General features: G+C 46.7%; 1 protein-coding gene across 12 annotated transcripts in view; it reads right to left on the bottom strand.

The window, feature by feature from the left end:
- Positions 1-12,542, bottom strand: part of SEL1L3 (SEL1L family member 3) — a 106,021-nt gene that overhangs the window by 25,408 nt on the left and 68,071 nt on the right. For all 12 annotated transcript variants that reach the window (XM_045056514.1, XM_045056513.1, XM_045056510.1 and 9 more), the window contains 4 exons: positions 9,291-9,353; positions 6,053-6,229; positions 2,728-2,855; positions 379-462 (listed from right to left, as the gene is read on the bottom strand). In XM_045056514.1, coding sequence (XP_044912449.1) covers positions 379-462; positions 2,728-2,855; positions 6,053-6,229; positions 9,291-9,353 — 452 coding nt within the window. The remainder of the gene's footprint in view (positions 1-378; positions 463-2,727; positions 2,856-6,052; positions 6,230-9,290; positions 9,354-12,542) is intronic.

Below are 12,542 nucleotides of genomic sequence, written 5' to 3'. Positions count from 1 at the left end.
TTCCCGTGAGCTTTCTGTGGCCTGCCAGGGAGAGGCAGAGGTTCAGCTAGGACCCCCTGTGCTGTCTCCACTCTGAAACCAAGAGGAACAAGCTTGAAGGGAAGAGATGTCAACACATTCATGTGTCTCTCAACTTGATGAATGTGGACGCTTCCCCTGGAGAACTAATTTTTGTGTATAATTAAACATGGAAATGCTATGTTTTCCAATCAACAGCCAATCAGTCTGTGATACTCTGAATATCGTTAGTGGGAGGCCGTGATTTCCCTGCAAATTGCATTTTCGGTTGTCTCTTAAGACTCCATCTCATAAGACTACACGGACAAATTGAAAGGTGAGAGCTGAGAAAGTTCATTCTAACAGAAGTCCCCAGCTTACCATGAACCCTCCAGGTAGGCATTGAGGCCTTTGCGAATGACGTGGCCCAAGTAGCCATTTTTCTCAGCTACGTGCTTTGCCCATCTGAAAAGAAAGGAACGAGAAAATACCCAAACTGTGGCAAATAAACAATTGCTTTTTCTTCATTTGATCTCAATAAATCCCACTTGGGGAATATTTTGTTCGCTAGAATTTTTATACAGCAACAAATCAGAACGAAACACTATGCATTTTGAGAGCTTTGCATTCAGTGCCTTTTCTTATGAATGCTCAGGAGTTATCATGCATGGAAACAAAGACACGAAAGGTACCTAATGAAAAATAACCACCAGTACGAAAAAAGATAATCTTTGCCAAGAGTTCTAGTACTCTCTCCATTAAAACGTATATACTGATTCATTATAAGGTTCCTCATTTTTTTCTGTTCTCTAATTTCTCCTGGAGAATTTTATTAATAATGAACTGGCTTGTTGTAATCTTTCGATTTACAACCACTAAAAGAATATTATAAGGGTACATAGCTAACAAGCTAATGGAAGGGGGAAATAAAATAATGTTTAAAAAATACTTGGTTAATATAAAGGAAGGGTCAGAAAATGGGGCAGAAGCACAAAGAACAGATGGGACAAATAAGGAATAAATAGTAAAATGGTAGATTTGAAACCAAATGTATCAATATGTTGCATTAAATATAAATGGTCTAAATACACCAATTAAAAACGAAACTTTTCAGACTGAATAAAGAGCACACAAAAACCCAATTATATGCCGCTTAGAAGAAACACACGTTGAAATTAAAAGACAGAAAAGATTGAAAGCAAAGGCTGGAAAAAGATATAACATGCAAACTCTAACAAAAAAAAGGCAGGTGTAGCAAAATATGCTGGTCATAAAACAAGTTTCAACAAATTCCGAGGGATTGAAATCATTCAGAATATATTCTTTGATTGTAGTGGGATTAAGCTAGAAATCAGTAACAAAAAGATAACAAGAAAATGTATGAAACATCTCAATGTTCACACCAAACATCCTGAATAACAATGATAAAGCTTCAAATCTGTCTAGGTCAAGTTTAATCACTGAGTTCAGGTCAGGTTGGATTTGCTCTCAAATGTCTGATGAAAAGCCAGACTATTGGTGTGAGGGTGGTCTAAAGCAGAGGTCTGCAAAGTTTGTTTTCTCTTTTTCTGTAAAAGGCAAGATAGTAAATATTTTTATGGTCTCTGTTCATATTCATTGTTGTGTGTGTGTGTTTGTTTTACAACGCTTTAAAAAGTAAAATGTATTCTTAGCTCTTGGGGCCATACAAAACAGATGGTGGGACACATGGTATTTATGGGCCATAGTTTGCCAACCTCTGTAAAACATTTTCAGGTATGTGTGACCTCGAAAATGTGCCTCCTGTTCACCGTTCTTTAGGACATTACTGTACAATGTGCTCTACGAAAGTGTAGAAGTAGACCGAGAAAGAGGAAGAAATAGGGCCCAGCAAACAGAACCCAAAAGAGACGGAGAGGAAGGGAAAGGGAACCCTCACGATGAGGACAGAGTTAATTTCAGGAGGGTAGCTATGTCCTGAAGACTCCAGGAGAGATGTCCCCGAGAAGACTAGGTTATAGAATACCGGGTGGGTCTGGACATACGGAGGAGAGATTTAGACAACCCTGGGAGAATGTGGAGATTACGCACACGAGAAATGGTAAGTACGCAGAAAGCTAAGCAACTAAAGAACAATTAAATATAATTATTACCCCACAGAAAACAAAAAGCTGTGTAAGAAAGAAAAGGCAGTCCTAGGACACTGCATGGCTCAGCCATGCACAGCATTCACATGGTCATAATAATGGACACCCTGATACTAATCTAACCAAAATAATGATATATTTATTGGGAAAATGGGACAGGGTGGGACGTGTGGATGTGTGGGATAGCAGGTGGCAGCTGAACTGTATCTTTATCTGCCACAGTGAGACATCATTAGACAAAGGCTATGATGAAAATAACAAGAAACAGTGGTATAAACGTGTCATTTAAAGATAGAGGCAAATCATAAAGAAATAATTCAAAGATTGAAAGTGACTTATTCTTAAGAGCAAGAAAGAGTCTAGGTGGGGTGGGGTAGCAGATTTCCTGGTTTCCCTTTTCAAATTATTTTTTTTAGCTTGATTTCCAATCTATGCTTGCCTTGTCAAATCATGGGGCTCTTTAAACTACGTGCATGTATACCTGATAACAAAAAAAATTAAATTAAAAATTGCAAAACAAAGAGAAGGAACCCCATTGTCAGGCATTGTGAATGAATAAAGTACGTGGCTTTTCCTTCGCACACGACATCTGACAGATGCTTACACCACAGCCTTCTCGGGATCTCTAGGGAAGGTCTCCAGGTTGCCTGTGATATAATAGAGAGAACACCACAAGGTTCCTTCGATGTGTCCGCCTTGTGCAGCCTTATGGAAATATTCACCGGCTAACGTCTGTAGAGAGATAAGCAAAGTCATCTCGTTGGTAAGGAGTCCTTCTAGTCGGGCCGGTTTCACCAGAGCCAACGTGGTGAGACAGACACTTAACGCCTGAGATTTTCACAGGCTCATAACTTCTGATATCTCTAGGAAAACCAAGTCAAGCTTCAGGAAGACAGCCAACCACAGAAGCTGGCCTCTGGATGTGATTACTTTAACGGCAAGCGAGTCTGTTAAGTTTCCCCAGTAAACAAACAAGACAGCACGTGGCTGGGAATCATCTCACCCCCACAAGCTAAATAGGAGAACGTACCAGAAGTTACACCAGGTGAAAATCCAGGCATTTACTTTCCTGACCTTGCTGAATACCTTCCTTCAAACCCCTGTGCAGAAACTGCATTTCCAGTAGGAAGGTGAGAATTAGAATGTGACAATAAAAAATCCACACTTGCAGATACGTGGGCGGGTTACCAGACATTAGCAATGCAGAAGACAAACATTTACCAGGGTGTATGTTCCACTGGGTACTATTATTTTTCGGAGGCAGTTAGCTGTCTTTCTCAAGGCAGGGCTTTGGCATCAGACAGGCTTGGGTGTAAATCCCAGTTCTGTTCCTTACTAGCTGTGTGACCTTGGGCATGTTAGTTAATCTCTCCAACTGAGAGTTTAACTCACTTTCTTCAACTGAAAAATGTGGCTTCTGATAGTACCTAGCAGGAAAAGCTATTTCAAGGATTTTTTTTTTAATTAAAAATTTTTTTTAATGTTTATTTTCGAAAGAGAGAGACAGACAGACAGAGCGTGAGTGGGGGAGGAGCAGAGAGGGCGACAGAATCGGAAGCAGGCTCCGGGCTCTGAGCTGTCAGCACAGAGCCCGACACAGGACTCGAACCCACGAACTTTGAGATCGTGACCTGAGCCAAAGTCAGATGCTTAACCGTGGGCCACCCTGCCGCCCCAAGGCTGTTTCAAGGATTAAATGAGATGTATTCTCAAGGCTTAGGACGATGCTTCACAAAAAATAATCTTCCGGTCCCCCATCCCCCAAATCTGCTGCTGCCTCAGTCTTGCCCATCCCACTAAATGCCCTCTCCACTCTACCTCAATAAATGCCAAACACTCTGAAGTCACCCTTACTCCTCTCCCCTTTCACACCTCACGTCCAAAACACTATCAACCCAGTCACCTTGACCTTCAATGTACATACGTAGTCGAGCCACATTTCCGACCCCTTCTGGGGTCACCCGTCCTTTCTCCCTTGGATTCAATACATTAACCCCCTGCTCCCCTCTTGTCTTCTTTAATTCTAGTCTCTGCTAGGATCCAGGGGCGGCTTCTAAAACAGCACGTCAGGGGTGCCTGGGTGGCTCAGTCGGTTAAGCGTCCGACTTCAGCTCAGGTCACGATCTCGCGGTCCGCGAGTTCGAGCCCCGCGTCCAGCTCTGGGCTGATGGCTCAGAGCCTGGAGCCTGCTTCCGATTCTGTGTCTCCCTCTCTCTCTGCCCCTCCCCCGTTCATGCTGTGTCTCTCTCTGTCTCGAAAATAAATAAACGTTAAAAAAAAATTTTTTTTAAACAGCACATCACTGCCCTGTCCAAAGCTGCCCACAGGCTTCCTATCTTCCTTGGAGCAGCTGAGTTCTTACAATGACCTGTGTCCCTGCCTCCCCAACCTTATCTCCCACCTATGCCCCTCCCCTGCTTTCTGCTGCTGGGGCTCCAGCTTCCCGGTCATTCCTTGAGCATGCCAAGCTTGTTCTCCTCTAGGGCTTTTGCCCTGGCTGTTCCCTCATTCTGGAATGTTCTCCCAGATACATGTAAGATCTTAGGAGTCTAATGTCACATTATCAGAGAGGCCTTCTCTGATTTCTTGCTTTATTGCCCCGTGACACATATCTCCACCTGCTCTCATGTTATATATTTCTTTGTTTATGGTCTTTCCTCCCCACTGGAATGTAAGCTTCCCAGGATCAGGGACTGTTTTTGTCTGCTGCTGTATCCCCAGGGCCTGGAAGAGTGCCTGGATGGGCATTCGATGGAATTTGCAGAATGTAATGGTGCAGAAATTATAATTACCATCATCAATATTAATAATGAGGGGCTTTCACTTTGTGCAGGGATCCAGGTCCTGCCTCCACTAAGTGTGTGGCTCTGAGCAAGTGACATAACCTCTCAGAGCATTGAGTGTTCCTTCTGTAAAATGGGTGTAGCAGCAGCTATTGCAGAGGATAGAATGACGCGGGGTGCATGTCAAGTATCTGTGAGTCTCTGTCACAGAGAAAGTGCTTCACCAACGCTGAAGACTATCACTGTTGTTTTCACTATCATTTTTATTTAAAAAAAATTTTTTTTAATGTTTATTTATATTTGAAGGAGACAGAGAGAGACAGAGTGTGAGTGGGGGAGGGGCAGAGAGCGAGGGAGACACAGAATCAAAAGCAGGCTCCGGGCTCGGAGCTGTCAGCACAGAGCCCAATGCGGGGCTCGAACCCACGAACTGTGAGATCATGACCTGAGCCGAAGATGGACGCTCAACCAACTGAGCCACCCAGGCGCCCCTTCACTATCATTTTTAAAAAATGTTTATTTATTTATTTGGAGAAAAAGACAGTGAGAGCAGGGGAGAGGCAGAGAGAGAGAGGGAGAGAGAGAATCCCAAGCAGGCTCTGAGCTGTTGGCACAGAGCCCGACATGGGGCTCAATCTCACAGATTGTGAGATCATGACCTGAGCCAAAAACAAGAGGGCTGCTTAACCTACTGAGCCACTGAGGCACCCCTGTTTTTACTCTCATTAAATCTCGTCTCATTTCCGGTAACCCTCTCTGGACCCAGCTCTCTTTCCTTCTAGTAATATCAATCTCTGCACTGCCTCTGATGCATTCTCATCTTGTATCATCTCCCCCTCCCTCCCTAGTTCAGGCCCTCCTCCTCCAGGGAGCCTTCCTGACTGCTTTGGTCTTCACAGTTTCCCATTAAGAACCGTTTGGGTCATAGCAGCTGGCACACACTGGACACTTGGCTAGATGCCGTCCTTGGTGTTTGGCTATCTTATCTTCCTAACTGGACCCTTGAGTTTCTTGAGGATAGGGTCTGCGTCTTGGCTGGCATCTGCACCACCCATGGGGCCTCATCCTGCACCGCCCACGGGGCACATAAGACCTTCAAGGCTCCATGATCTGGCGGCCACCTGCACAGCTGCTCTCAAGACTTACTTGATTCCTTTCAGGAATTCCTGGGAAAATGCCATCCAAATGCAGGACTCCAAGATTGTACGATGCATCCGGGTTCCCCATCTCTTCTGCTTTTAGCCAGTACTTGGCCGCTTTGGCATAATTTTTCTTGAATTTGTGGTAATACCATCCTAAGCCATTGACTGCCTGATGCAATCCCTAGGTTTTAGAACAACAAAAAAGAAATTACTTTTTTTTTTTTTTTTTTAAGTGAAACCTAAAGAGAATCAATTGCTGTGAAAGCACTCTGCCTGAGTCTGAGCAAAACCTTTCCCATCTCTTTTTGGGGGCAGATGGCATTAAAGAAACGTTAAGAGTTAGAAAACACAAGCCTGCCTCAGAGCCTTCCCAGGTGGGTTTCTTCCGGCTGCTGCTGGGATTCTTGCCTCCTGGCTCAGTGGTCATGCTGACCCCCCCAAAGCCTCACTCAGCTCCTGGGGGCTCTTACGCAATGCCCTTGTCCACAAAAGGCTGCTTACTGCCCTGCAGTGTCAACAGGGACCTTGAAACTCACAAGCGCTCACCCGCGAGAGGACGCCAGGCACTCCCCCAACCCCCGGCTGGGACAGTTTCTAGGTGACCCGCCCGCCCATCTGTTGATTCCTCTGCCCCAAACACCAACAAATCCTCTGAGGGAAGCGGCTGGCAAAACACAGGTGCTTCGGGGCCACTTAGCATCCCGGTTCTGACAGGTGGAGTCTGGTGCGGCTGAGGCAGAGGTGGAGGGCGGTGGAGATGGGAGGCGGGTTTTCAGATTGTGTCTAAACCTGGGGCTGGTACCAAGGAAGCGCTTCATGCGAATCTAGCCTGGAGCCTCCTTGTGCTTGCTGATTTGTGCTGTCAGGTGCTCTCGTCTGCTTTCCTTAGGAGCTCCCACTTGCTTCCACAGGGCAGCGGGCGGCTTGCTTGTTGAGAGCTCGGAAGCCCTGAGGGGGTGTGAGCGCTTCGGATCGAGCCTCCCACCCGCAGGGAGAACACTGTGTGTAACCTGGGCGTCCAGTGTTCTCATTCCTCCCTTCCTGCCAGCCCCACCAAACCACGAAGAAGCAGGGGAGAAAGGATCCGAGGGTCTAACGGCGCCCTTGCCTCTGTGAGACCTGTTAAGTTAGAGGCTAAGTATGGGACCAAACCTCTTTCACCCCCCTTTCACCAGCGAAGGACAAGTGTCCCTTAAGAATAGATGCCAAGATCCCAGTCTGAGCCTTTTCGGTCTGCCACGGATCCTAAGAGGCTATACTTCCTAGGTTCTCTGTTGGACTCCGGGTGTCGGGAAGACCAGGGGAAAGAAACTAACAAAGCTTATTAAAAGAGAAGCTCCATGAGGGTGGGAATCTTGTTTCCCAAGTCCCTTTATTAGTGTTTGCCACAGAGTAGGTGCTCAGTAAATAGCTGACAAATGAATGAAAGCCGCCCTTTGAATCTCGGTGTTAAACAAAATGGAGTCCAAACCCTATACCCCGAGGATGGAGAGTAGGGTTCAGATCTCCAGGCCCCCCAGATAGCGGACTCCAAAATAACGGACATCTGGAAGGAGTATCGGTGCTGTGGATCTAGGCAGAGAAGCGTTCTTCCCGAACCTCACACAGTAGCAGGTGCAAGGTGGTCTGCTGGTAAATCTTACAGAATGCATTTCAATACTGTAATAGACCAGGGAATGCTAGAAAGTGGCAAGAACCAGCTTTGGAACAGGCTTGTGGAATGTACACCTCACAATGGCTTCTGCTGCGAAGCCAGAGGCCACAGGCTTATTCTGATGCACCTGCCATCCGTCAGAACATCTGCGGAACTCCTGGAGGGACCGCACTTGGAGCCCCACAAGAAATCCCGTCTTCTTGCTTACTATTCATACTTTGTTCTGGAGAGGTACCGCTCAATCACCAGAGTTGCTTCCACGTGACTCTTCACTCACTCCAAAAATCAAATGATATGCGGCCTTCGCCCCAGGGCCTGACAAAGAGTAGGGGCTTAGAAATTCCTTGCTGAGTGAATGAGTGAGAATCACAAAGCACTTTTAAGGAGGCAGTGACTCCAGGCTATGAAACTGCATCTCCCAATACTTAACCAAGCTCTGCTCGAAACCCCTTCAAGACAAAGCACATTAGACAGCAACGCACCACTACGATGGCCAAAGAGACACAAATCTCCCAGCTTCCGGGAAACCCCAGGGTTGCCCCATTTTAGGATTCTCTGGAAACAATGCCCTCAAGGACCCCCATGAAACTGCCTCTCTGCCTCTGCCCTAACATTTGTGTGGGGTCAGGAGTTGTTGTGTGCTGAAGTAGGCTCCCTTCTCCTGGGTCATGTGCCCTCTTGACACCACAGAGGTGGAGGAAAAAGTCTTCTGGCTCTCTTGTTCCATGCTCCAACTTTCTGCTCGACACAAAAAAGACACTCTGAACTTCTCAAGGGGAGGGAATGAGGGAAAAAAATCAGCACGGATCTTCAGGAGTCTTTGTCGATAAGGCAGATATTGGCAGCCTGGGGGAGGGAGGCATTTTCAAGAGCCAGGAGGGCTAGAGAGGACCCTGTCAAGGTTGTAGAATTACAGTGGTTTCTACAAATGTATTTATTTGCCAATCTGCATGCGTGCACCCTTGAGTGTGCTTGGGTGGGTGCGCATGCACTGTGTGTGGGTGCGTCCCCACACAAACGGTACTTAACCTCCATTCTGTAGGGCCAGAGTGAAACCAGCTGAGTTGACAATAGCAGCGAAGAGTAAATAGTGACCAAAGCAGAGAAATTTCTAAACCCGGCAACAAACTGGATAAACGTCTCCGTTATTAAAGCCCAGGAAGTAAAGGAGCATTGGACATGACAGGGTTAAGCTTCAAGGGAATTAGGCCTTTGGTTTTCCCAATTCAATGGCATTTATACATACCCATTCAATTCCAAGGAGCCCCGCTACCCCCCCCCCCCAACCCCCAACCCTTGCTTGTTATCAGGGCAGCCGGTGATTATAATTTTAGCCTTCAAACAAGATCGGCCCGAATTCTATTGACTGGAAGGTGAATTCAGCTTTTGAATTTTGCCGTCCCCATTGTGACAGGTTTCCGTATGTGTTGTAGCTCCAAAATGACTAATCACCGCAATGCCAGTGACCTCCCTCCCGACTCCTGTTTTCTACCGGGGCCAAAGGCTGGCCATTCACTTTGGCAGATTTGCAGGCGTGTGGGCATGCGTGGTGCAAATGTTTCCCTCTGACAATATGCAAAAGTGTTACCTTGGAAGCCGCTTTCTTCATCAGCTCTAAGGCAAGCCGTCTGTTCTTTTTTACTCCTTGACCCTAAACCATGATAAATAGCAATGAGTACGAAGAAAATCAACCCAGAGTGCGCTCAAAGACATCACGCGGGTATATCAGTGTTCCGGGTAAAATACTTACACAGTAAAACCCAAGCCTTCCTATTTAGAAGCCTTCCCTTAAAGATCTCTCGATGCAGAGCCATTATCCCATCATCATCACCATCAGCACCATTATTTTGCTTATGTGTGCGGAGCTGAGGCAGCGGACCTGACCTTCCCAGCTTAGCGTCCATACAAAATCCCCCATTATCATCCAGTGGATCGCATTCCTGTCTGTCCACAGGTACCACTGGGAGAAGCCCTGAAGAATAGGGCTAAATGAGTTTGGTCATCCTGGATGCGTTCCTCTGGGGATGGTCTCATCCGTGAGCCAGATATCACGCTTTATCTGCACTGGACACTCAAAAGTTATCAGGCCTGCCATTTGCAGCCTTCCTGGGTCCTCTCAGGAGTCCCCAGGGTGGAACATGGTGGTTTCAGAACCAGCTTGAGAGCCCGTCGCGAAGGAGACAGGACCCCTTGGAACCCTCTGCCTCAGATGCTGACAGAAACTGACAAGGTTCCTCCTCCGGCAAAAGCAAGTTTTCCCAGCAGACGTGGTTTGAGCACCATCACAGAGAGAAATATATTAGAAAATAATTTTATATACTATATAAATATATATTATAATTTTATATATTTTTATAAAAATATTATAATTTGATCTATTTATATAGTATATATAATTTTTTTTGAGAGAGAGAGAGATTGAGAGAGACAGAGATTGAAAGAGACAGAGATTGAAAGGGCAGAGAGAGAGGGAGACACAGAATCCAAAGCGGGCTCCAGGCTCTGAGCAGTCAGTCAGCACAGAGCCCGACACGGGGCTCGAACTCACGAACCGTGAGATCGTGACCTGAGCCGAAGTCGGACGCTCAACTGACTGAGCCACCCAGGTGCTCCTTGGGGTTCTTGCTGCAAGAGAGGAACTTCGTGGGATCACGCTGAAGTGTCTGCAGGACCATGTGGGGAAGTGGCAGGTCTGAGGGGGGAGCTGGAGGGGTCCCTGAGGTCTCTCTCAACACAGGACTGACAACAAAAATGGCGGGCAACGGGAGTTGGATGAAAACCGTCGCTGCTACCAAACTCAACTGGAATCTGTGACTGACACACACCACAGGTGCCCCCTGGACTCTTCCTGGCCTCAGACACGGCGGTTGATGGGGTCACATTGTGACATAATGTGGCAGGGCTTTGCAATGAATATAGCTTTTAACTCTGTTGACATACTTAGCACCACAGCGAATAAAGATGACACTAGCAAACATTCCCGCATTAATTAGGGTGTGCCCAACCCTGGGCTGTTGTCACACCTCATCCTCACCACAAGCCTGGAGACGTGCTGTGAGCATTCCCCTCTGAGCCCTTGCCCAGACTAGCACAGTGAGTGAGATGTAGAGGCAGGATTTGAACCCCGGCAGGCAGGCAGGCCCCAGAGTCCAAGCACACAACTACCACGCTCTCTTGCCTCCTGTGCATTCCAGTTCTGTGCTGAGAACACATAACGATTTGTAACCTCCTGGCAGGACCCAGAAAACATGCAGGATATGGTTGTCTCTAATTTTTTCAGGACCCAAAAATAAACTCGTGACTCCAACTAAAAGTGAAACTATATGCACCAACTTTTCTACTAGACTTTAACTTACCTATTTAATAAAGCCAATGAGCTGAAGCAAAGCTGAAGATGGAAATATTTTTCGGAAATGCACCATTACTTCATTTAATTAGAGAAAAAGAGAGGAAAAAAAGAAAAAGAACAAGAAGGCTACTTGGAAAAACCGGATAGGGCAATGAGACAACACTTTTGGACTTCTGGAAAAGTGTCAGAAAGACCAGGATGACAGAATGTTAGAACCTGGTTGAACTCAAATTTTATCTTCTCCAACTTCTCTGCTTTGAAGGAATAAAACTGGGGCCCAGAGAGGATGACTCATCCAAAGACTTACAGGCGGATCTACGACTAGAACTCAGATACTCTGATTTCTAGCTGCCATGCGTTTTCCAGAATACTTGTTCATTTCATCCTAAGTGGGATAACTTCCTGCACAGGGGCTATGCACTCTACACAAATCTGAGTAGTCCTGGAAGTTGTTAAGTGAGAGAATTGGAAGGCCCTGGTACATAGTAAGTGCTCAATAATATCCACTGAGTGAATTAATCAAAAACAGCTGCTGCAGGAAAGGTCAAAGCTCTGTCCTCTTGTGGATGCCAGACGGGATGGCCTGGACTGTCTTGTCTTGGACAAGCTGCAGCTGTCATGGCACCATGACACAATATGCCCAAGACCCACACAAAGCCCGGAGCACAGTACTGTTCGTCACATTTGGGAAGCTCATTTTCCGCATGGGGTTCTTTCCCGTGGAATACACTTAAAAGTGACCTTCTGGCTAGAGGTAAGATCTTCGATATGCTAATGACGGCTTCCTTGATCCCACAGAGGGATTCTTAGTTAGAATGCAGGAAAAACAAGTCTCTAAGGTTTGGGAAAGCAGACAGTAGGTCACCTCCAGAGTCATTTGTTTATGTTATTTGCCTCTGTCTCTAGATGGCGAGCTCCGGGTGGGCAGAAGTCATGTCCGATTCGAGCCATTATCTTCTCTGCACTTTGACAGTGGCCGGCCCCAACTCCGGCGGACAGGTGCCTCTCCGCGCCTGCCCCCTCCACCAGTGCATGAGCCCCTTGAGGTCGGGGACGCGGCGCCCGCATCCATCTGTCACTCCATCTAGCGCAGAGTCTGGCATTTTGTCAGCCCCGAATGGGTGTTTATTGAATAAACACACGGATGCATCAGCATATGGCTAGGAGTCAAGCCGTTTCTGTGTTGACTTGACAACGGAGAAAGGGAAGTCCAGACTCTACATTTGGAAACCACATCAACCAATAGGTTTTAAGGCTTTGGAGGGTCCGAAATGTAGCAGAGTCACGGTTGTGAATCAGTGAGTGGCCACAGCTGCGGTTCCAAAGATGGACCTGGCCGCACAAATCCGCGTCCTTGTCTGAAGACACTCACTATCTGAGGACAGCCACTTGCTTTGGGCATGACATAGGATCTAAGGGTTTCCTTACTGGAGCCAACAGCTTTTTGCTTTGCCAAGGTTGGGGAGTTGATGTCTCTGTGTTTGGGGGTGA

This window comes from Felis catus, chromosome B1 (genome assembly GCF_018350175.1).
Source record: "Felis catus isolate Fca126 chromosome B1, F.catus_Fca126_mat1.0, whole genome shotgun sequence".
NCBI lineage: Eukaryota > Metazoa > Chordata > Mammalia > Carnivora > Felidae > Felis > Felis catus.
The sequence above is the reverse complement of the archived record's forward strand: the minus strand, read 5'-3'. Positions and strand labels throughout refer to the sequence as shown.